Raw genomic sequence first — 25414 nt, 5'->3', positions numbered from 1 at the left:
CCGTCCCCGGCGTGTGCGTGCGTGCGGGGACTGGGGCGTGTGGGGGACGGCCCGGGGCTGCGGTGTTAGCCTGAGGGGACGCTGGGCGGGCGTGCGGCGGGAGAGGAGGTCCCGTGCGGAGAGCCGCCCGCTGCCCTTGCGAACCCTGGAGCATCCCGGGGGCCGCGGCGCCTGCTCGCGGAGGCCCGGCTTGTCATTGGTTTGCCGCCGCTGCTGCCATTGTGACGGATCGCGTCCCCCAGCGCGCCTGCGGGCTGCTCTCTGCAGGTACGCCGGGGCTGTGCGCTCGGTCGTCCTCCCCCGCGGCCTGGGGGGGCTGCTTAGCCTGGTCGCTCCGGGTGGACGGTGACTGCGGTAAGTGGTTGCTCCTGACCCGGCCTGCGCGACGGTCCCCCAGGAGCCCCCCAGTGGTGCCGTTAGAGACGCGGGCTCCCGTGTGGCGAGAGCAGCGGCGGGACCCCAGGGCTTGGGCTCTGAGATCTGGGGTGCGGCTGCATCTCCACTAGGGCTGCGTGTTCTAGATATTGCACGTGGCTTTTCCAGCATTTGCTGGAAATGATCCTCTTTCTGTCGGAGCTGTCTTAGCAGAGAGAGCCTGACGTTCCCAGGGGCTCAGCGTGCTTCTGTGGCTTTCGGATCTGTTGGGTTCTGTTCGCGGATGTTGTGGGGTCCTGTGCTGCTTGCCTGAGGAAGGTCTCTTGTGAAGTTAGCGGTAGGAGGGGCTGGGAAGGTTTCTATTTTTTGGTCTAGTGAAGCTTTTTACTTACCGAAGTTATTTTGACAGTTATTTTCCTCAGAATTTCTCTCCTTCTCAGTATTTTCTGTGTTTAAGATCAAGCTGGTTGGTGTGCGGTCTTTGAAACATTCTGAAAAAACCCTCTATCTCTAGGTCTCACGTCCCTGATGTTTAGTACATGTTTTTTATCAAATAGATTAACTGGAGGTGTGTGTGTTTGGCCCGGTTTCTTTTTCCAGACAGCTCCAGTCCAGTTCGTTTTCATTTTCCACTGACACGAGTTGTTGCATGTTGCCTGACATCGAGTAGGATGTCAACACCAAGGTATGAGGCTCCCACCCAGAATCCATGGGGAGGCTGCGGCAGTTCCCTTCTGCCCCTCAGGGGCAGAGTTTACCTTCTTTAAAGAGAAGGGGAAGGGAAGACGAGGTGTCATCCAGAAGGCTGGCGATGTTCACCATCACACTCCTCCTCACCCCCACCCCGGCACCGCACTCGCTCTCCTCTCCTACTGACCCACCCTCTTCTGAGTCAACACATTGTCTCTGGATTGCACAGCCTTATGCACCCTGAGCTTCACACCGTCCTGACTATTCTACTATTCTTGAAAATTGTTCCCTTGTTCTGTCATTCCTTCTCTTAGCACGTGCCCCGTACAGTGTAGGGGTTTGAGATGTCTGCTTATCAGTATTTTATATGAACATTGTCTCCACATTCCGCCTAGAACAATACAGCATTTACATAGATACAAAGCATACCTTCTGGAAAAGAAATTACAAAATTATTCTACTTAATTAATTAACTATATCCCCATCATATGGAAGAGATCCAGTTAACATCAACGAGTTTTGGGACGCCTGGGTGGTTCAGCGATTGAGCGACTGCCTTCGGTTCAGGATGTGATCCTGGTTGGGGGATCGAGTCCCACATCGGGCTCTCTGCATGGAGCCTGCTTCTCCTTATGCCTGTATCTCTGCCTCTCTCTGTGTCTCTCATGAGTAAATAAATGAAATCTTTAAAAAAGCAAAAAACAAAAAACAAAAACATCGAGTTTTTAGTGAAGTGACTGAAAATGAAATACGTTAAGTGAAAAGGTTGCTTTACTGTTCTCAGTAACAAGCTAACACATGCCATTGTAAAAGAAAGTCTACTCACAGCATAATAAAATATCTAATATTAATTTTAACTAGAAATATGACTGAAGCATGGGAGAAAACTTTAAAACCTTACTAGAAGATAGAACATAAGAGTAAAGGTTGAATAAAAATGAGAACAGTTCTGTTTTTGATTAAATTCGGTTGTCAAGGAAATGTAGATTGATTTTTTTTTTTCAAGAACCCGCATGCACTGTTTTTTATGTCTTCATCTTCTTAAAATGTTATGGAAGTGGCGTGTTGTTTTTCATAATTTGATAAGAAAATGTTTCTGTTGAAGAGAAATACTCCCAAGAAATGATTGGTTTCCTTGGTTTTTATCACATAATTCAAACAATAAAGGCTTAGTAACATAGTTTAAAAAACTCTTTAGGTTTTAAGAATTTTTATTTTAAGGCAAACAGAGTTGCATATAATAGTATCTGTGTTTTGCTTACAATACACTTTGACCTACAGGACTCCTGGCATGTTTCCTGTCAGATTCATGTCTCCTATCACATCAGCATGTCTAATGTCTTTGGGCTACAAAGGAGGGTCAGGACTGGCTGTACCTGTATCTCTGACAGTACCAATACCCAGAGCATCATTTTTGCCTTTTTCCACACAATACCTCTCTGTTATCTCATTCTTTTTCTCACATTTCATTATGAAAACTTAAGCATGGGCAGCCCCAGTGGCGCAGCTGTTTAGCGCTGCCTGCAGCCCACGGCGTGATCCTGGAGACCCGGGACCGAGTCCAGGTCGGGCTCCCTGCATGGAGCCTGCTTCTCCCTCTGCCTGTGTCTCTACCTCTCTCTCGCGCGCTCTGTATCTCTTATGAGTAAATAAATTAAAATCTTAAAAAAAAAACAAACTTAAGCATAAGCTTAATTAAGAGAAAATACTTGTAAAGCCCCCTCCTAGACTCTACCATTAACATTTTACTACATTTATTTTAACATATATCTGTTCATCCATCTTTTTTAAGATGTATTGAGTAAATTTGCACACATAGTGTACTTCCCATAAATACATGAAAATGCATGTGTGTTATTAACTAGAATTCAGCATTTGTTTAGCCTTTATTTATTTATTATTATTTATTTATTTATTTAATTAATTTATTTATTCGTGATAGACATAGAGAGAGAAAAAGAGGCAGAGACACAGGAGGAGGGAGAAGCAGGCTCCATGCACCGGAAGCCCGACGTGGGATTCGATCCCGGGTCTCCAGGATCGCGCCCTGGGCCAAAGGCAGGCGCTAAACCGCTGCGCCACCCAGGGATCCCCTGTTTAGCCTTTTTTAGATGTAAATTTTACATAAAATGTATACAGAATGAAAGTATACACTTGCTGAGTTTGTGCAGAAGCATGGTGTTTGCCTTTTGTATCTTCAGTTCTTTGCCATAGCTCCTGGCCCCAGAGTTCTAACTGTGGCTGGTGGGTCCTTTTGCTCTCTATTCCTTGCCCTTTGCACATGCTAAATACTAAGGAACTTATTCAAAATCTAAAAAGATCCTTTTCTCTTTTATTAAGCATATACTCCAGGGGCACTTGGGTGGCTCAGTCAGTTAAACATCTGACTCTTTTTTTAAAAGATTTTATTTATTTTTTCATGAGAGACACACAAATAGAGAAAGAGGGAGAGAGAGAGAGAGGCAGAGACCTAGGCAGAGGGAGAAGCAGGCTTCATGCAGGGAGCCCGATGTGGGACTCGATCCTGGGACTCCAGGATCATGCCCCAGGCTGAAGGCAGTGCTAAACCGCTGAGCCACCCGGGCTGCCCAACATCTGACTCTTGATTTTGTCTCTGGTCATGATCTCAGGGTCATGGGATTGAGCACCATGTCAAGCTCCACACTCAGGAGTCTGCTTGAGACTCTATCCCTCTGCCCCCTCTCTGCTCCCTTGTTCTCTCTAAAATAATAATAATAAATCTTAAAAAACAAAAAAGAACACATATTCTATATATCTTATTGAAATGCTGACTCTGACAACGTATTGCCTGTCTCTGGGCACTGGCACTCAAGTACTGGGTCTTCAAATGGAGGCTGGAGGGCAGACACCCGGGGAAACACATGTTGTCTTTGTGGGTGCTTGTTAGGTATTGGACAAATGCTGGTGCAACAAACAATGAATGTTCAAAGCACTGTATTAGTCTTTTTCTGATATTTAGAATGAGATTATCCCAATTCTCAAGTGGTTCCTTATCTCATAAAGGAGGTGGACAATAAGTAGGGTGTTGAACTGCTAGAAGCATGTGCAAAATGATCCATGATTACTGGCCAGGGAACAGTTTTTCTTTCTAGGACAACAGGAAGGCTTCTTAGAAAAGGTGACATTTAAATAAGGCTCAGAGAGCATGGGGCAAATACAGCAGGAATTAAGGTTTAAATGTTGTCAAGGCCCAGAAGGTAGATGGTTGTGAAGCCTGTACACTCAGTGACTAGGTCAGAGCCATGCTGCAGAATCTCTTCTGCTCTTTGTAGTTGCTTTCATAGCCTTCTGGTTCATACTAGCCCATCTTTGCCCTGGTGGTAAGCAGAATAATCATTCTCAAAGAACCAGAACTTGTGGATATATTACCATATTATATGGCAAAAGGGACCTTGCAGGTGCAATTCAACTAAGGCCCTTAAGATGGGAAGATTACCCTGGATTATTCAGGTGGGCCCAGTATAATCACAGAATCCCTATTCCATCAGAGTGGAATAGGGAAAGAGAAGGTGAGCGCCGGGCAGGTGTGACTGTAGAAGAAAGGCACAGAGAGAAGTGGTGTTGCTAGCTTCCTGCTTTACAAGCCTACAACTGATGCCTCCTTCTGAGCTTAACTCCATCCCTCTCTTCTCCCCTGTGGCTCCAACCTGCTTGTCTCTTACTTCCTCTCTTCTCTTTTTCTCCCTCTACTCCTTTCCTGTTCATGAACGTGTACATTCTCTCTCTAAAATGAATAAAATCTTAACAAAAAAGAATCTAATTATCCCTAAGAAATGGTAGATTGATTAATTAATAAATTTAAAATATTCATTCATTCATTCATTCATTCATGAGAGGCAGAGACACAGGCAGAGGGAGAAGCAGGCTCCATGGAGGGAGCCCAACGTGAGACTCGATCCAGGGTCTCCAGAATCACACCCTGGGTGGAAGGCAGTGCTAAACTGCTCAGCCACCCAGGCTGCCCAGAAATGGTAGATTTAATCAATTGATCAGTTCAAGTAGATTTGAATAGTTACATAGATTAAATAATGGCTCAGATCAGTGATTCTCAACCTTGGCTGCACATTTCAGACACCCAGGGAACTATTTAAAAGAAACAGAAGTCTGGGGATGCTTGTGGTAACTCAGTGGTTGAGTGTCTGTCTTTGGCTCGGGGCTTGATCCTGGGGTCCTGGGATCAAGTCCTGCATCGGGCTTCCTGCATGGAGCCTGCTTCTCCCTCTGCCTATGTCTCTGCCTCTCTTTCTGTCTCTCATGAATAAATAAAATCTTGAAATAAATAAAAGAAACACAAGTCTGGCCCCTCGACATAAATTAAGCCAGAATCTCCCAGAGAAGGTCAGCATGGGATCCAGGTGTCATGATTCATGAATATACCTGGCATTTCCAGTGTTCAGTTAGAGCTGAAAACCACTGGTTTAGGTAAAGGTTTGAGTAAATTATTAAAAGTGAAAGTTAAGGGAAATTAGGATGATGTGAGAATAATTGCAGGCTTTTTGTATTTTATATAATATGGAAATGGGAGAGTTAATTGGAATGGACTTTAGGTACCTATGTAGTCTGTATTATAGTTGCTTTTAAAAGTAAGATCTGATTGAAATGTATTGGTGGCCAGAAATTTCCTGCTTTCTTAGGCAACCTGATCTACTTCCAGGTGTCATATGATTAACAGTTTCTTGTAATACTGGCTTGTAATTAATTTGTTTGTGACTGAACACATTACTCCTAATTCTGCCCCCAGAGCAACTCAAATAACCCTGTTCCACAGGACCTGTAAATATATGAAAAACCATTCTCTTGCTTCCATAAAGTAATTTCTTAGTTTAACATCCCCAGTTATTTCAGCCTCTATTCATGGGACATTGAAAAGTACGTACCAGGAAAGATTAAGAAAGCTCCTAGTAAGTATTGGAGCAGGGACTTGAACCTGAGCAGTCTGGCTGCAGAATCCGTGACATTAACCACAGTTGGAAGTATGCACTTGAAGTTGAGGACCAAGATTGGGAGAGAAGACAGAGTGATCCCTTCACCCTAGCTGAAACACAGTTCTGTTGTGTGCCTGGCAGTGGGATAGACAGTGGGGATAAAACAAGTGAGCTACACTGTGTGTCCTGAAAGTGCCCAGAGCAGGGCATTGAAAGGAGACTGAGATAGACTGAGGATGCAGCAAACCTACATTAAAGTTTATTATCATTGTGTAAATCATTAGAGAAGACTGAGAATCAAGATACACTGAGGGCGCTAGGTGAGGAAGGAAGCAAAGTAGATCAAGAGTTTCAAGAGCAGTCAAGAGGCTAATCATGTCCTCTGTAGTAGATGTAGATGAGAACCGTATTAGTAGTGTGGCAGGGCAGACACCATATTGCTTTTATTCATGTAAATTTGCATAGAACTGAGATGGAAATCTTCAGATCTTCAGAAGACAAAGGGGAAAAACAATAGGAAAGAAAACAAAATCAAAAGAACTGTAAATACAAACATATGGGAAATATTCAACCCCAGTATTCAAAGGGTGGAAATTAAAAATACAATATAAATTTAAAACAACTTAAAAATGCAATGTTCATAGACTTCTGTTTCTGGCCAAGAAGGAATAACAGGAACAACAACAGCAACAACAACAAAAAGACAGACAAAATACATGAAACAATTATCTAAGACCCTGGATATCAGATGACAAAGGACTGTCATCCCTGGGAGATAGAAAATAAATGAGGTAAGCCTTCTCATTGCCCCAGTTTATTGCCTTGAGAGGGTTTCCAGTTTACAGCAGAGGAAAGAGAAACTGAGGTGAAGCCCAGCAGACTTCCTGAGTCAAGGATGGAGCTGAGAATCTGGGGAGAGCAAAGCATTTGGGGTTCATAGGACAGACCATCAGAGAGGAGGTCTGCAGAGGGTCTCCCACAAGTACTCAAGAGCACAGAGCAATAACTGTGTGTGAAGAAACTCCCCAAAGCCAGGGAAAGAATCCTCTAAAAGGTTGGAGGGAATAGTCCTGATATTTGCATGGGGAATACTACCTGCATTTTAAAAATTAAATTAAATTAATTTACTTATTTTTGTATATTTTTATTGGAGTTCAATTTGCTAACATATAGTGTAACACCTAGCGCTCATTCCATCAACTGCCCCCCCTCATTGCCTGTCACCCAGTTACCCCATTCCCTGCCCACCTCCCCTTCCACTACCCCTTGTTTCCCAGTTAGGAGTCTCTCATGTTCTGTCATCCTCTCTGATATTTCCCACTCATTTTGTCTCCTTTCCCCTTTAATCCCTTTCACTATTTTTTATATTCCCCGAATGAATGAAACCATATAATGTTTGTCCTTCTCCAATTGACTGTCACTTACTTGGTATGATACCCTCCAATTCTATCCACATTGAAACAAATGGTGGGTATTCATCGTTTCTAATGGCTGAGTAATATTCCATTGTATATATAGACCACATCTTTATCCATTCATCTTTTGACGGACACCGAGGCTCCTTCCACAGTTTGGGTATTGTGGACCTTGCTGCTATAAACATTGGAGTGCAGGTGTCTCGGTTTTTTCCTGCATCTGTATCTTTGGGGTAAATCCCCAGTAGGAATGCTACCTGTAACTACTAGCCAGACTGGAAAACTCATGTAATTCTTGGAGCATTGGGAGTGGAAATATATATGTAAAGTGCTAAAAGGAAAAATTACTCTAATTAGAATTATAAATTCAAAAATAATTTAAACAACAAAGATAAGACAATAAATGGGAGAAAATATTTGGAAATTGTATATCTGATAAGGGTTTAATATATATAGGATATACAAATATGTTTATATATACTTAAATACATGTGTTCATATATAGAGTATATAAAGAACTACAAGTCAATTACAAAAACACAAACTATCCAACTTAAGAATGGGCAAAGAATTTAAACATTTCTACAAGAAGGGTATGCAAATGGCACTAATTAATGCAGATCAAAATTATAGTGAAATATCACTTTATACCAACTAGGATGGCTATAATCATTTTAAAAATGGAATAACAAGTTTTGACAAGTATGTGGGGAAATTGGAACTCAGCATCACAACTCAAAGTGATGCTGCCACTGTGGAAAATAGTTTTGTGGGTCCTCAAAAAGCTAAACATGCAGTTGCCATATAACACAGCAATTCTACTTCTAGGTACAAACAGGAAGGAATTGTAAGCAGGGACTCGAGCAGATAATTTTATGCCAGTGTTCACAGCAGCACTGTTCACAAGAGCCAATAGATGGAAACAATCCAGGGGTCCATCAACAGTAGAAGGACAAACAGAATGTGGCCTGTCCGTAAGTGGAATATTTGGCCATTAGAAGGAGTGAAGTTCTGATTCATGCTACAGCATGGCTGAACGTTGAAGACATGATGTGGAGTCACAAAAGCCAGATGCACAAGGACAAATATGGTATGATTCCATTTATATGAATTATCTAGAATTGGCAAATTCAGAGACAAAGTAGATTAGAGGTTATTGGAATCTGAGGGGATGCAGGAATAGGGAGTTTGGTTAATGTTTCAGAGTTTCCGTTGGGGTGATGAGAAAGTTTTGGAATTATTAGTGATGTACAATATTATGAACATAATTAATGCCACTGAATTGTACGCTTAGCAATAATTAAGACTGCAAATTTTGTTATTTTTTTACTACAACAATTTTAAAGATAATATAATTGCCAAAAACATTGGATTTTATACTTTGAGTGGATGAACTGTTTGGTATGTGAATTATATCTAGTAAAGCTGTTTAGAAAAAAAGGCAAAATGAAGATACTGTCAGACTTAAAAAGCTGAAAGAATTTATTACCAGCAGACCCATATTGCAGGAAATGTTAAGAGATGGCCTTCAGGGAGAAAGGAAATGAAACCAAGTGGAAATCTGGATCTACAGGAAAGCAGTAGCAATGGTTACTACATAGGTAAATATATTTTTCTTATCATTTAAGTATCTTTAACAGATAATTGATCATGTTCTAGTTTCCTATTCACGTGTAACAAGCTTAGTAGCTTCAAACAGCCCCCACTTCCTAGCTCACAGTTCTGTAGGTGGAAGGAAGTCTGACCCACTCTGGCTAGGTTTTCTGTTCAGATATCCAACAGCTGCTGTCAAGGTGTTGACTGGCCTGGGTTCTGATTTGGAAGCTCTGATTGTTGGCAGAATTCAGTTACTTGTGGCTGTGGGACGAAGATAGGACTGGCTGTCAGCTGAGTGTGGTTTTAGCTCCTAGAGACTGCCTACATTCCTTGCCATGAGACACCATTCACCTGCAGGCAGTCATGGCACATCATAGGTTTCTTGCGTTTCCAATCTCTTACTTCCCTTCTGTGATCTGCCAAAGAAAACACTTGTTTTCTTATCTGTAAAGTAAGGGTGTTAGATCAAGGTAGGTTCTGTGTCTTGGTTTGCTTTCCTCAAAAAAGGATTTGTAGCAGCACCATTAACTTGCAAATGAAATTTTGCATGGAACTCTAAGGGGGAAAATATCAATCTACAAACTCTTTCCTTCCTACTCTTAGGAATTTCAGACAGTGTAGACTATTTTGGATAATCTCTGATGTTCCCCTTTGTGTGGTGGGTGTTTGCCTTATACACAGCCGGGTATGAGGGAGTCTGGGTTGATTCATGAAACCCCCCTGTCACAGCTGACTTTCCTCATGTCTCTTTCTTTTCTCCAGCTTCACCTTCTCAGGATCTCCATTACTCAGAAAAGCATTATCAAGAACAAGGAAGTCATGGAAGCTGAATCGCTAACTGCCCAGTCCCGTGTAAGTTGGGCTGTCTTCTTTGTTTTCCAACTGAGAATCCTTTTTTGGTTAAGTTCTGGAGTTCCTTTGCCTAGGAACTTCAGAAATAGTATCTTAGACACTCTCCTCCAGGAGACTAGCACTATTTTGTTTGCTTTATTTGTAGATGTGGTTTTATTCTTGTATTATACACTATTTATATGCCTTTCATATAAAACAAACGCTGGTTTAACAGTGGTATGAGCAGACATCAGTGGGGGTGATATTGAGCACTCTTATAAAATGCTTTCATCCACACTAGGGAATGAAGCTATAGCACATTTCCTCCCTCAAACATGGTGTGGGAACTAGGAATATTGGGGCATTGGGACTCTCTGGTCCCTGCTTGTCCTAGATACAGAGCTGGCTATACAATGCCTCCATGGGGAGCACCTGTTGGGAGGACCTTAGGCACAAGTTGTGTACTTACCCCAGGGTAGCTGTGGCCAAGGCATGAGGAGCTCAGATGAAGGTGGAACTTCTGGGAGCATCCAGGGTGGGAGCCTGGGTCCCTTGTCAGCCCAGCTTCCCCTGGAGTATCCTGCATGTATTACCTCTGGTATATTGAAAATTCCACCAAAAAATATTGTAGTTTTTGCTTTCAGCTGTGCTGCATATTTTGAAGGACTTAGGAAAACTAGTCTATTATATTTACCCAGATATTTACTGTTTTTGTTGCTCATCCTTCATTCCTGAGATTTTAACTTTCTCTCTGGTAACATTTCCCTTTTGTTTTTTTGTTTTGTTTTGTTTTATTTTTTATATTTTTTTTATTTTTGATTTTTTTAATTTATTTATGATAGTCACACACACACACACAGAGAGAGAGAGAGAGAGAGAGAGGCAGAGACATAGGCAGAGGGAGAAGCAGGCTCCATGCACCGGGAGCCTGATGTGGGATTCGATCCTGGGTCTCCAGGATCGCGCCCTGGGCCAAAGGCAGGTGCCAAACCACTGCACCACCCAGGGATCCCAACATTTCCCTTTTGCTTGAAGAACTACTTTTAGTATATCTTTTAGAGCATGGTTGCTAGTGACAAATTCTTTTACTTCATTTGACAGTATATTTTGCATCATTCCTGAAATATGTTTTTATTGGAGATAGAAATTCTGGATTGACAGTTCTTTTTTCACTATTTATTAAAAAACTATTTGGACAGCCCCAGTGGCGCAGCGGTTTAGCGTCACCTGCAGCCCAGGGCGTGATCCTGGAGACCCTGGATCGAGTCCCACGTCAGGCTCTCTGCATGGAGCCTGCTTCTCCCTCTGCCTGTGTCTCTGTCTGTCTGTCTCTCTCTCTCTGTGTCTCTACGAATAAATAAAAAAAATAAAATCTTAAAAAAAAAAACTATTCCATTGTCTTCTGACCTTCATTGTCTTTGAGGAGAAATCCTCATTCAAGTAGGTGTTGTTTCTGTGTGTAATCCAGCATTTCTTTTTGATGTTGTGAATGAAGGCCTTGCTTCTGTATCTATTTTTTTTGTCAGTCTCCATTTTAAAAAAATGCCTACCAGTGTTGAGGAAAAATGTTTTGGATAATTATTTTAGATCAGAAAATGGTGAGGTTGGTCTCTTTTTCTTTCTTTTAAAGATTTATTTATTTATTTTAGAGAAAAGATGTATGTGAGCTGGGGGAATGAGCAGGGGGAGAGGGTAAAGGAGAGAAGCAGACTCCTGGCTGAGTGTGGAGCTGGACATGGGGGTGGATCTCATGACCCTGAGATCACAACCTGAGCCAAAAACCAAGCTATGGATGCTTAATCTACTGATCCACCCAGGTACCCCAAGGTTAATCTTTTAATCATTAAGTTGTACTTGAACTCAAAAGACTGTTTTTTCCTTCTTTTTTCTACCTTGAATTAGATTCTTTATTTCAAAGAAAATAAATGTAGATTAGATTAACATTTGGTGTCCGAATATAGCTGTAGCTGTTTATAACAAACTTTATTTATTTATTTATAAAGATTTTATTGATTTATTCATGAGAGACACACAGAGAGGGACAGAGACAAGTAGAAGGAGAAGTAGGCTCCCTGTGGGGGAGCCTGATGTGGGACTCCATCCCAGGATCCCGGGATCACGGGATCATGACCTGAGCCTAGGGCAGATGCTCAACCACAGAGCCACCCAGCTGTCCCAACAAACTTGATTTAAATAACAATTCTGGGGAGTCTGATTCTTGGTTTCAGCTCAGGTTGTGATCTCAGTGTCCAGGGACTGATCCCCATGTTGGGCTCCGCGCTCAGTGGGGAGCCTGCTTGAGGATTCTCTCTCTCTCTCTCTCTCTCTCTCTTTCTCTCTCTCTCTGCCCCCCCCGCTCTTTAAAATAAATACATCTTAAATAAATGTTTTTCTGACAGTTTCTAGAGCATAACATGGAACTGGTTTGGGGACAGTATATATCTAATAGGCATTCCTTTTAGGACTTGACTAGAACCTAAGTGCTACTCAGTTCTGGAATAAATTCTGGTCCATCCTCTTTCCCTACCCCAATGCTGTCTGCCTAATCTTATCTGGCTTATTACAGATTTGTTCTATGTTGTAGACATTGGTGACCTTCAAAGATATACTTGTGAACTTTACCAGGGAGGAGTGGAAGCTGCTGGACTCTTCTCAGCAGATCATGTACAAAGATGTGATGCTAGAGAACTATAAGAACCTGATTTCCTTGGGTAAGACTAACCTCTATTCTCAGAGATATCTCTCTGCAATGATTTTGGTTCATTATTGATCAAAAGGTAATGGGGATTGAAGCAAATATATTACAGTGTGAGCTTGGCGTCAGTGATCTAATTTCTTTGTGGCATAGAAGAGGGTTTTGTACTCACTTCTGGTTTTGTGGGAAAAAAATTTTTGATTTGTTGAATTTTAAAAAATATATAATAGCCCCCTCTGTAGCCTCCCCTGTCTCTTCAGAGTCCCCCCAACCCAAAACTAAGAAGGAGTTGGGGTTGGTTGGGGATTGGGCTGAATCTGGGATCCCTTTGTGCTGAGCCAGAGCTCCTCAACCCCTGTTCAGTTCTTTATATTTTGTTGTGCACAGGGCATCAGCTTCCCAAACCAGATGTGATCCTCCAGTTGGAGAAGGGGGAAGAGCCATGGCTGGTGGAGAGAGTGATTCACCGGGAGACCCATCCAGGTGAGCACTAGTCAAGAGGTGTTGCAGGCAGTAGTCCAGATGAGCTGTTAGGGGCTGGAATCCTGGATATAGTGGTCACTGGTTCTCATTCCTGCAGAGAAGACTAGGTTTCTTTACTTTCTCTTTCCCTATGACCAGTCTTGTCACACTTCATTTGCACTCAGACACAAAGGTATGTTCTTCATGAAAATTTCCTTTCTGTTGATGTGCTTGGTTTCAGCCCTGTTGGTCTTGCTTTCCTAATTCTTTCCTTTGTCATACAGTCCTTTCTTTCCTCCTTGCCTGCCTTTTTCCTTTCCTGTGGCTCCTTCCCGTGGCCTCATGCTGCATCTCCATGTAAGCCATGCCATGGGGCTCTGTCACTGGCCACTGCTCTGAATTTGCAGAGGGCTTGCCAGTTCCTGCTGCCTTAACTACTTTCTCCTCAGAACTGCTGCTCCCAAAACAAGTCTTTCTTACTGTACTCCTGGAGCTCTTTATTGCATGTTTTCTCAATTTATTCCAATTTTATTTTAATCTTACTAAAATCCAAATTATTTGGATTCCCAAAATTCCTTTCCCCAACTTCCCCATGCATCAAAAATCTCTCAGGGTGCCTGGGCGGCTCAGTTGGTTAAGCATCTGACTTTAACTCAGGTCATGATCTCAGGGTCCTGGGATCGAGTCTCGCATTGGGCTCCCTGCTTAATGGGGAATCTGCTCCTCCCTCTGCCATTCCCTGCTTGTGCTGTCTTTCTCTCTCTCTCAAATAGATAAAATCTCTAAAAACAACAACAACAAAAACAAATAGAAAGTTGTCTTTATTCTCTAGAAGCAATCTTTTCCTGACCTGTGTTTGTAAGTGCAGTCCTCTGTTATCTTTCTCCCCAGCCGTCTTTGGGTGCTGCTGTCTGTCATATACAGACAGCCTCCTTGGCATGTGGTGAGGCATGTGACTCCAATGTGGCCCAGTTATACCATGGGGACCTGTGTCACCTCTGTTTGATCCCCAGTATCCACATGTATTAGGTGCTTCCCTGCATCTTGAGCTTTGAGTGTGATGTGAATAAAGTCTGTCTGCCTTAGTTGTCTGTCTTCTGTGAAACCTCTTATGACCCCTCGTCAAGTACAGGTTCTTTCCTTTTCTCAGCTTCCACTGTGTTTTAAGTGTACTTTTAAATACCATAAACTGTTTTTTACTTTTCTTACCTTTGGTCTTAGAGGTGACTGTCTCAAATTTCTGCCTCAAAGGCAAGTCCTTCAGTACACTCTTAAGAACTTAGTCTTGGGATGCCTGGGTGGCTCAGCAGTTGAGTGCCTGCCTTTGGCTCAGGGTGTGATCCCAGAGTCCTGGGATCGGGTTCTGTGTTGGGCTTCCTGCATGGAGCCTGCTTCTCCCTCTGCCTATGTCTTTGCCTCTCTCTCTCTGTTTCTCATGAATAAATAAATAAAATCTTTAAAAAATTTGGTGCTGCTGAGATACCATTCTACAAACTGGGTGATGTAAGTGTATCTTCTCACAGCTCCAGAGGCCACAAGTCTGAGGTGAAGGTGTCAGCAGGATCACATGCCTGTGCAGCCCCTAGGAGAGGATCCTTCCTTGCTTCTCATGGCTCTGTTAGTGTTCCTTGGCTTCCCATGTGCCCACTTTCCCATGGCTGTCTTCCCACAGTTTGCATCTTTTGTGTCTCCTCTCCTCTTCTTACAAGGACACTGGTCATACTAGATTGGGTGCCAGTCTGCGCCAGTACTACTTTATTTACTTACACATGCAATGATCTTCTTTCCAAATAAGGCTGCATTATGAGATATTGGAGGTTAGGACATTGACCTATCTTATTTGGGGCACACACCAAGTAAGAATAGAATACCCACTTGTGCAGGGAGAGGTGGTACTTTGTAAGTAGTGTTTTTTGGGGGTGTCTGGCTGCCTCAGTTGTAGAGCATCCAGCTCTTTTTTTTTTTTTTTTTAATTTTTATTTATTTATGATAGTCACAGAGAGAGAGAGAGAGAGGCAGAGACATAGGCAGAAGGAGAAGCAGGCTCCATGCACCGGGAGCCCGACGTGGGATTCGATCCCGGGTCTCCAGGATCGCGCCCTGGGCCAAAGGCAGGCGCCAAACCGCTGCGCCACCCAGGGATCCCAAGCATCCAGCTCTTGATCTCAGTTATGAGTGCAAGCCCCACATTAGGCATAGAGATCACTTAAAATATGGGATTTTTTTTTCTAGGTTAGGAATCTATCATTTTACGGGATCCCTGGGTGGCGCAGCGGTTTGGCGCCTGCCTTTGGCCCAGGGCGCGGTCCTGGGGACCCGGGATCGGGTCCCACGTCAGGCTCCCGGTGCATGGAGCCTGCTTCTCCCTCTGCCTGTGTCTCTGCCTCTCTCTCTCTCTCTCCTCTGTGACTATCATGAATAAATAAATAAAATCTTTAAAATAAAAAAAATAAAAAAAATAAAGGAATCTATCATTTTACCCAAAAGGCATTGAGAGGCAAATAGCCTTTTAACTGGGGGAAATAATGTGCAGAAATACACACGAATATAAGCAAAAGGACAAAAAATGTCCCGGAGGATATGAGTTAGGGGCTAGGGTGTGAATTAGTGTCCTTTGGTATGAGTCCTATCAATTATTGTCTTTTTTTTTTTTAGATTGTATTTATTTATTTGAGACAGAGAAAGATAGAACATGAGCAGAGGGGAAAGGCAGAAGGAGAAGTAGACTCCCCCATGTGGGGCTCAGTCCTAAGACCTCCAAGGTCATGACCTGAGCTGAAGGCAGATGCTTAACTGACTGAGCCACCCAGGTGCACCAATTGTTAAGTCTTGATGTCTCAGAACAAAGGAATCAAAATATAAGACCAGAATAATGTTAATAATGATTATTCACCTTACAATACTTAACCATAGTCTTATACCACAAATAGTGTCTCATGGATAAAAGATGAGCAAAGTGATATTTGAAAGGTTTAACAACTTATCTAAATTTACCACTAGTAGCATTAAAGCTTCGATTTAGAACCTGTATCTCAATAATTTAAATTCAATTTCTTTTCCAGTCTGTCACAGGACCTTTCTGAGAGGTGCCAGTTATCTGGGCATCACTCTGTAGTGCTTTGGTGGTATCAACAACAGACACTGCCTCAGCATGTGATTGGATTCATGGCTTAGGAATGTGAAATGGGCTGTAGTGTGAAGAATGAATGTCAGGAGAAGGTCCTAGCAACAAATAGATATGTTAGGTTTTTGTGTCATTAGTAGATAAGATCATGGGTATGCAGACATTTCTATGAGATTTACCTTGTTGCCCTCCAGCACTGAATATCTGATCTTGTGTGTCCTACCCAGTCCTGTGTCTTCTCCTTGCCCTCATTGCACTTCTTACGTACTGCACAGGCCAGCACCTTTCCTTTGCTGTTTATTCTGCCCTTTCTGACTGTCCATGACGGCAGCCATATAAGCAACTCTCTACAAGTTGCATACTTGGTCTCCACATCTCACCATTCAGACCTTAATGTTTTTTTTTTTTTTTTTTTTTTTAGTTACACAAAGTTTTCTCATTTCTTTCAGATTTGGAGACTGCAGTTGAAATTAAATCATCAATTTCCAGTAAGAACATTTCTAAAGATAAACAATCCTATGGCATTAAAATGGAAGGAATTGCAAAGACTGATCTTTGGTATTTGTCATTAGAAGAAGTCTGGAAATGTGAAGACGAGTTAGACAAGTATCAGGAAAACCAGGAGAGACATTTGAGGCAAGTGACATTTACCCAAAAGAAAGTACTTACTCAGGAAAGAGTCTGTGACAATGGTAAACATGGGGGAAACTGTCTTCTTCCTACTCAGCTGGTACTGAGAGAGTATTTCCATAAACATGACTCACATACTAAAAGTTTAAAACATAATTTAGTTTTTAGTGGTCATCAGGAAAGCTATGCAAGTAACAGTGACTGTGGTCAAACCTTTTGTCAAAACATTCACCTTATTCAGTTTGCTAGACCTCAGCCAGGAGGGAAGTCCTACAAATGCCCTGATCCTGTTAACTCTCTTGCTGGTGGTACATCGTTTGATATATCGAAGGGTATACATAGGGAGAAACCCTATGAATGTAAGGAATGTGGGAAATTCTTCAGCTGGCGCTCTAATCTTACGAGGCACCGGCTTATTCATACTGGAGAAAAACCCTATGAGTGTAAAGAATGTGGAAAATCTTTCAGCCGGAGTTCTCACCTCATTGGACATCAGAAGACTCACACTGGTGAAGAACCCTACGAATGTAAAGAATGTGGGAAGTCCTTCAGCTGGTTCTCTCACCTTGTCACCCATCAGAGAACTCACACAGGAGACAAATTGTACACGTGTAGTCAGTGTGGGAAATCTTTTGTTCACAGCTCCAGGCTTATTAGGCACCAGAGAACTCATACTGGAGAGAAACCGTATGAATGTCCTGAGTGTGGGAAGTCTTTCAGGCAGAGCACACATCTCATTCTGCATCAGAGAACTCATGTGAGAGTGAGGCCTTATGAATGTAATGAGTGTGGCAAGTCTTACAGCCAGAGATCTCACCTTGTGGTGCACCACAGAACTCACACTGGACTGAAGCCCTTTGAGTGTAAAGACTGTGGAAAATGCTTCAGTCGAAGCTCTCACCTATTCTCCCACCAGAGAACCCATACTGGAGAGAAACCATATGAGTGCCACGATTGTGGGAAATCCTTCAGCCAGAGTTCTGCTCTCATTGTGCATCAGAGAATTCATACTGGAGAGAAACCATATGAATGTTGCCAGTGTGGGAAAGCCTTCATCCGGAAGAACGACCTTATTAAGCATCAGAGAGTTCATGTTGGGGAAGAGTCCTATAAATGTAATCAGTGTGGGATTATCTTTAGCCAGAATTCTCCACTAATTGTACATCAAATAGCCCACACAGGAGAGCAGTTCTCAACATGTAACCAGTGCGGGACAGCACTTGTCAATAGCCCTCACCTTATTCAATACCAGACCAACCATATCAGAGGAAATTCTTATTAATACAGTGAATGTGGAGAGTTCTTTATGAAGAGCAATAACTTCATTTTGCATTGGAAACTCCTAGAGTTTCTAGAGAGAAGCTGTATAGATGTAATCTGTGCAGAAGTGTTTTCAATCTTGTTGCCACCCTTTTGTGCACTAGAGAATTGGTCCTAGAAGGGGAAATAACCCACAGATTTCAGTTTAGTACACAAATACATCAGCTTTTCTTTCTACAAATTCCTACAAAAGCAATTGTCCTTGGAGCATTCTTGACCAAGCCTTAAAATGCTAAAATCATGGAACCATGAAGTAGGTGAGTTGTGGAGAGATTATCCAGCTTTTTTTACCTTCTTCAGAAAGATAAATCAAGAGTTGCTACTGCAAAGAATCAAAAATTGATACAGTTATTGTAACAAAAGTGGAAAATGGTATTCCAGTGAATTCATATACCATTTTTTAACTTCTCCTCTTCTGGGATATTTAGTAGTGTTTACTCTGATTTATATGTCTGATTTAAACCACATTTTGGTTAGCAGTAGGGAAAATGCTTATAAGGCAGAAAAAAGAACACATGTACTAGTAATGGTACTTATTTTAAATATATTTGCATGTGGGCAAGATTGGAAAAGTATCTATGGATAAATAAAACAGAATTGATTTGTTAGGTAATGGGATTGAGTGAGTTTCATAGTTTATCCCATGTTACTCTGATAATTTGAAGGCATTTTTAAATATTAAAAAAAAGGATATTCATTTTTTCTGTTCTATCCTCAAGATGCTCAAGAACTACCTGCTAGCAGTCAACATTCCACATTGTTTTGGGTCATAGTTAGAGTTGCACTCTTTGAGACAGGGTGCTAAAGACTTCTGGGAACTTAAAAACAGTGATTCTTTGGATATTGGGACCTAGGGGAAGATTAGGTATTTGAGCACCCAGGGAAGGACCTGTTTGGGACCTGGTACCCATGCCATACATAGAGCAGCCATGCTCATGTGATAGCCTTGCCACCCTCCCTCAAGGTAGTTTCTTATCTTTATAAAGGAAACGTGGTGGTTGAAGGCATAAGCTTGTGTGAGACTACCCAAGTTGAAATTCCATCTCTGTCTTTAACCGCTAAGTGAGCTTGGGCATGTGGTCTAACCTCTCTGAACCTAACTCACAGATACTCTCTTCTGTGACCTAGGGGTAATATGTATCTTGTAGGACTGTGGTGGGTGTTGAGTGAGTAAACACATAAACAGCTTAGAATAGTGCCTGATATATAGTAAGTGCTTTACAATTGCCAGCGGTGTTACTGTCGTTGGCCCACCTTGGTGTGTGTCTTTGAATTTAAATCTGCTTGTTTTAAGTAAGAGCTCATGGGGCTCTTGTTTCCTTCCCAGCCATGTTTCCCTCTTACTTCCATCGCCCTTAGCAGCTTGAGGAAATCACTGCCCATAGTGGGTGTATAAACTAATTTCTGAGGATCAGTAACTGACTTTTAGTATTGTATGCAAAATCATATTGTTTGTACAGAGGTTTTCTTTTCTAGGTTGAGGAGCCTAATCCTTAGATTCTGTGGTAAGTTCATGACCCTAAAAGATTTAGAAAGAGAATCTGTTTTAATTCTCTGTTTCATTCTGTAAATGGATCTCCTGCTTGTAGGGACTAACTGTTGTTTGCCATTTGCTAACAGACAAGATATAGGTTAGGTGCTTAATGATTGATGGGTTAATGGTAAATATTTTTAGACCCAAAAGGACAAAGATCTTGATATGTCCCAGAAAGAATCTAGAAGTGATTGTTAGTGTCATGAGACTTGGGAGCCACAGGGAACATGAGACCATTTAACTTGTATTCTTCCTCATACAGTTGAGATAAGGGAAGTTGGTGCAGGTCTCACATTTTGAGTGAAGTCAGACCCAGAACTAGATCGCTGGTCCCTCAGTTACTATTGCTCTCCATGGTACATGTATACCAATCCCATGTGTGATATACTCCTATCAGAATGAGTTTTCATGATAAGCAGTGGTTCTTTATGGGTGCGGAAGAGTAGCCCCTTACCTGGGCCTCTTAGAATTCCTGATAACCTATGGCTCAATTTTCCTCAGCTGTACAATGGAGGTACTTCTAGTATCTACCTCAGAGGGTTGTTCTGTGGACTAAGTTGAGATAATGTGTATAAAGTATTTAAAACAGTGCCTGGCACACAAGTAGTACATGTTTTAGCTACTACTAACATTACTAATATGAACACACTAAGGACTTTAGGAAGAGAGAAATGTCTATGGATGATTACTAAAACATAAGGGTGCAGAATTTGCAGTATAGAGTGTATAATAGCAAAATGGTTATTTATAGTGTATCTGTGTCATGGAATATTATGCAGACATTAAAATTATGCAAACAAAGTTTGTTAACAAGGAAAATGTTGATGCTCTCGTGTGTTGAAAACATGATAAATGATTGTTAATATAGAGTAAACTCAAATATATAAAAATAAATGAATTGTAAATAACTGAAATGAATGTTACTCGAAACTCTTACAGAAATTTGTCAAAAGATTAATGAGTTAACCTACTTTCTTTTCTTCCTTTCTCCTTTTTTATACTTTTCTAGTTTTTCCAAAGTCTCCTCAACAAATATACATTATTTTTAGGATTAGGAAAACAGTTCTTCAGTAAGGGAGTATTTTCTATCCTGAGTTTTCATATATAAATAAGCTACTAAAACCTTGATAAGGGAATTTGACAGCAGATTAATCAGTGGTTGCTGGTGGGTCAGAGAGTAACTGACAGGAGATGAGACTGCAGAGAACCCTGACAATGATCTCTGTCTTGATTGGTGGTGGTTCCATGACTGTACTTGTCTGTTCAGCTCATCAGACTGTACATTTGAAGTGGATCCAGATTGTTGTAGGTTTTACCTCAATAAAATTGATTTATTGAAAATATTCAGAAAACCAGGGATTTCTGGGAAACCAGAGAATCTGCAGCTCCAAGTGAAAGCTAATAACAATACTAGTATTTGCTGGTTTTATAATTCATCTTTGTAGACAGCTTAATACAAGGTAGCCAATCTGCTAAGCCCTTTAATAAAATAGATTATTTCCACCTATAACCCTATGAGGAACATATTACCCCTATGGTTAAGGGAACTAGAGTTTGGAAATTTTAGTTAATTTGCCCCAATTTACATAGTTAGTGAAGCTTCATATGAAAAATAACCAGCAAGTGTATCGCAGATCTCAAGCAAGGTAATGTCTGGGACTTTTTAGAGGATCTTAAAAATTAAGCAGTCCAATATAACGAATAAATACACAGTACCAAATTCACTCAGACTTCCCTTGAAGAACGTCCTCTCTCTGCCACTATGTCATCATTGTGTCCTATCTTATTTTTTTTTAAGACTTTATTTATTTATTCATAGAGACAGAGAGAGAGAGAGAGAGAGAGAGAGAGGCAGAGACACAGGCAGAGGGAGAAGCAGGCATCATACAGAGAGCCTGACATGGGACTCGATCCAGGGTCTCCAGGATCATGCCCTGGGCTGCAGGCGGCACTAAACCACTGCGCCACCGGGGCTGCCCTGTGTCCTATCTTAAAGTGATACAGGTACTATGTGTAAATGAGGATCCAAAGGTAAGAAAATAAATTCCTGTGAAAACAAGTAGTGACATGTAAGTTATATGCACCATCTTACTTAGTTTCTGCATTGATGCTGTTCTTGTGTACTACTTCCACTTTTAATTCACAGTGACTTGCCCCAAGTCACACAGTAAGAAGTGGAGGAGCCAAGGTTCAAACCCAGATCACTTGGGCTCCTGCACATTCAGTGTTTCCACTACTTCTTGCTACCTCCATATGTGGCTAAGGACTCTGGTGCTATCCTAATAAAGGGAATCACGGGAATTTTAAGAAAGACTCCACTATCCTCAGTCACCACTGTTAGAAGCTCATAGGGATTCAAAAAGTACTTTATTTCTTCTTTTTTAAGCTTTTATTCATTGAGAGAGAGTGTGTGGGGTCAGTAGCAGAGGGGAGGGAGAGGGAAAGAGAGAGAATCTCAAGCAGACTCCCTACTGATCTTGGAGCCTGACACAGGGCTCGATCCTACGACTCCCAAGACCATGACCTGAGCTGAAACTCACTTAACTGACTAAGCCACTCAGGTGCCCCAGAAACTATTTTCTTAATACTCATCCATGAATTAAGCACATGCTGATTAATCTGTGAAATTGCCTTTCCTGTTACTTGGCAAGAAGGTGGAAGTTTTTTATTTTGTTAACTTTGCCTTAAATAAATTGCAAGCTGACTATGTGCCCAGCATCTCAGCAACTATACAGGAATTGGTTGAAAGAAAGGATATGTATAAATATGTGTTGGTTGAAGTTGGCAAGATATCCCAGCAATGAGATCACTTTTGGAGGTATATGAGCAAGGGTTTAGAGGGTCCATAGATTTGTGGCTTCAGGGAGTTGGAAAAGCCAACTGCTTTTGCACTACACATTAGAAATTCAGCTTTAGATGTTTTAATGACAAAGTTCTCTTATCACACAGTCCTGTGGAAAAATAGATTTAGGGTGTATTACCTTACAAACAAGTTCTTCCCTACCTGTTATGGATAGAATTTTGTGCTCCCAAAATTTTTGTGTTGAAGCCATCCCCCATTGCCAGAATGTGGTTTTACTTGGAGAAAGGATCTTCATAGAGGTAATCATGTTAAGTCATTAGTGCAAGCTACCATCCAGTGGTATTATATTAAAAAATGGAGGGTAGAGATGACATATGGATACTGAGATGCCCATAGAGGGAAGATAATGTGGGAAGACAGGGGTAGATGGTGGGGTCTACAAGTCAGGACAGAGGCCTGTAAGAGATCCTTCCCTCACAGCCCTCAGAAGGAACCATTCCTACCAACCAACTTGATTTTGGACCTCTAGCCTCAGAACTGTTAGAGAAATTACTGTTGTTGAAGCCCACACTCTGTGGTACTTTGTTACAGGTGACCTAAGAGACTAAGACATTGCTTTATTTAAAATTGCAGCCACCTCATTGACATTGCTAATCCTCTTTATTCCCATATTTTCAATATTATTCATTACCCATCTTTTTTTTTTAAGATTTTATTTATTCATGAGACATAGAAGAGAAGCAGAGACATAGGCAGAGGAAGAAGCAGGCTACATGCAGGGATCCCGATGTGGGACTTGATCCCGGGACTCCAGGATCACGCCCTAGCAGAAGGCAGGCGCTTAATCGCTAAGCCACCCAGGCGTCCCTATTCATTACCCATCTATCAGCCAACCAATCTTTTGTCTTCCCTTGCCAAATAAAATGCTTCACAAAGTATCCTAGTGTTTTTTGGGGAATATTTATTTCAAAGAGAGAGAATCAAGCAAACTCCCTGTGTAGCCCAACACAGGGCTAGATATCACCATCCTGAGATCATGACCTGAGCTGAAATCAAGAGTTGGAGTCTTAGCCGCTTGAGCCACCCAGATGCCCCCAAGGATCCTAGGTGGGTTTTTTTGTTTTTTTGTTTTTGTTTTGTGTGTTTTAGGATTTATTTATTTAGGGGCACCTGGGTGGTTTAATGGGTTGAGTGTCTGGCTTCAGCTCAGGTCTTATCTTAGGTCCTGGGATTGAGCCCCACATCAGGCTCCCTGCTTGGTGGGAAGCCTGCTTTTTGCTCTCCCTCTACCTGCTCCTCCTGCTTATGCTCTCTATCTCCCTGTCAAATAAATAAAATATATATTTTAAAAGATTTATTTATTTTAGAGAGAGTAGTAGTGGAGGGGCTGAGGGAGAGGGAGAATCTTAGCAGACTCCAGGCTGAGCACGGAGCCTGATGCAGGGCATGATATTTACTACCCTGAGATCATGACCTGAGCAGAAATCAAGAATCAGCTGCTCAACCTACCCTGCCACCCAGGTGTCCATCCAGGGATCCTAGTTTTAATTACTGATGGATTCTTTGTGCCTAATACAGTGGCTAGATCATAGTAGATACTCAATAAATATTTGTTGAATGAAGAAATCAACATTCATTCACTGAGTCTAGAAAGGGAAATGCCATAAACTTATGGCCAACCAACACATAAAGATACATAGTTCTAGCAAAGAGGAAGGGGAAAGGATAGTTATTAGATAGTGAAGCAACTGTGTGTGCCACATGGAAATAACACCCTAATATATTGTTATAAGGGATTTTATGTGGAACTTGGTAATCGAAGCCTAAAATGTACATGCAAGACCATAGGAATAAAAATAACATGATTTTAAAGAACAACAATTACAAAAGGCTTTGACGTACTACTTAGCAAGGTTTACTATAATGATACAATAAGACTGGTGCACTGGCATAGTGTTGACCAGGAGTCAGCAAACAATGGAAATAGGCCAAATCTGGCCTTCTGTCTACTTTTATAATTAAAGTTTTACTGGAACACAGCCATGTTCATCCATGTATTATCTGGCTGCTTTTGTGCTACAATGGCAAGACTCAGTAATTGTGGTGAACAAAACCGAAAACATTTACTAACTTACAGGATGAATTGTCTCCCCCCCCAAATTCCTATGTTGAATTCCTAATCCCCAGTAACTCAGAATGTTGGCTGTTTGGGGTCTTTAAAATGTAAACATTTTAAGTTAAAATAATATTAGGGTGGGTCCTAATCCAACTTGATGTATCCTTATAGAAGGAGATTAGGACACAGAGACACAGAGAGGGAACCACGTGGGGACATGGAGATGACCATCTACAAGCCAAGGAGAGAGGCATTAGAAGAACCAACTGTGTCAACCACTTGATCTCTGACTCTAGCCTCCAGAACGGTGAGAAAATAAACTTTGGTTGTGTAAGCTACCCAGTCTGTGGTACTTTATCATGGCAGCCCTAGCACACTGGACTTTACAGAAAAAGTTCACAGACACTCACTGTAGGCAGATGTCAGTGGAACAAAATATAAAGACTAGAGACAGACTCATATTCATGGTAGGCAAAATAATGGCTCCTAAAAAATGCCCACATCCTGATCCTAGAATTTCTGAATATGTGATATGGCAAAGGAGAATGACATTTGCTAATCCTCCATTATCCAGATGTGCCCAATGGAATCCATACATCCTTAAAAGTGGAAGAGGGAGACAGAGGAGGAGGCCAGAGTGATGTGACCAGGACTCAACTCTGTGCTGGTTTTGAATGTGGAGGAAATGGACCATGATTCAAGAAATGCACATGGCATCTAAAATCTGGAAAAGGCAAGGGAAAGGATCTTTTCCCTGGAAAGGGTTCCTTGGAAATAAATGGATCCCTGCCAACATGTAAGATTTAGCCCAGTAAGACATATGGAACTTTTGACCTACAGAACTGTAAGATAAATTTGTATTGTTTTAAGCCACCAA

General features: G+C 41.7%; 1 protein-coding gene across 21 annotated transcripts; it reads left to right on the top strand.

Moving 5' to 3' along the window:
• The first annotated feature begins 3 nt into the window (after nt 1-3).
• On the top strand, nt 4-25414 carry ZNF10 (zinc finger protein 10). 21 transcript variants are annotated; one of them, XR_004809537.2, is made up of 9 exons: nt 10-354; nt 976-1060; nt 8935-9027; nt 9785-9874; nt 12438-12564; nt 12936-13031; nt 16584-18341; nt 24709-24844; nt 25112-25414. XR_004809537.2 is itself a non-coding variant. In XM_049102150.1 (9 exons), exons 6-9 carry the CDS (start codon nt 9842-9844, stop codon nt 18044-18046), a joined length of 1719 nt encoding a protein of 572 aa, XP_048958107.1. In that variant the 5' UTR covers nt 10-267; nt 976-1060; nt 6678-6802; nt 8255-8516; nt 8935-9027; nt 9785-9841; the 3' UTR covers nt 18047-20532. The 21 variants fall into 21 exon arrangements, 20 of the variants coding, with proteins under 20 accessions (XP_025329200.1, XP_035562480.1, XP_035562481.1 ...); XM_049102150.1 differs by lacking the exons at nt 24709-24844; nt 25112-25414 and adding exons at nt 6678-6802; nt 8255-8516 and having other exon boundaries at nt 10-267; nt 16584-20532; XM_035706583.2 differs by lacking the exons at nt 24709-24844; nt 25112-25414 and adding exons at nt 6678-6802; nt 8255-8516 and having other exon boundaries at nt 16584-20532.

This window comes from Canis lupus, chromosome 26 (genome assembly GCF_003254725.2).
Source record: "Canis lupus dingo isolate Sandy chromosome 26, ASM325472v2, whole genome shotgun sequence".
In the NCBI taxonomy this organism is placed as follows: domain Eukaryota; kingdom Metazoa; phylum Chordata; class Mammalia; order Carnivora; family Canidae; genus Canis; species Canis lupus.
Note: the sequence above shows the minus strand (reverse complement) of the source record. Positions and strands in the feature narration are given on the sequence as shown.

Excerpts from the sequence above, each read along its gene's own strand:
- ZNF10 (XM_025473415.3), top strand. The coding sequence starts at position 9,842 with ATGGAAGCTGAATCGCTAACTGCCCAGTCCCGT. Across the intron at positions 9,875-12,437 it reads CGCTAACTGCCCAGTCCCGT|ACATTGGTGACCTTCAAAGA; the intron begins GTAAGTTGGGCT and ends TCTATGTTGTAG. Across the intron at positions 12,565-12,935 it reads TAAGAACCTGATTTCCTTGG|GGCATCAGCTTCCCAAACCA; the intron begins GTAAGACTAACC and ends TGTTGTGCACAG.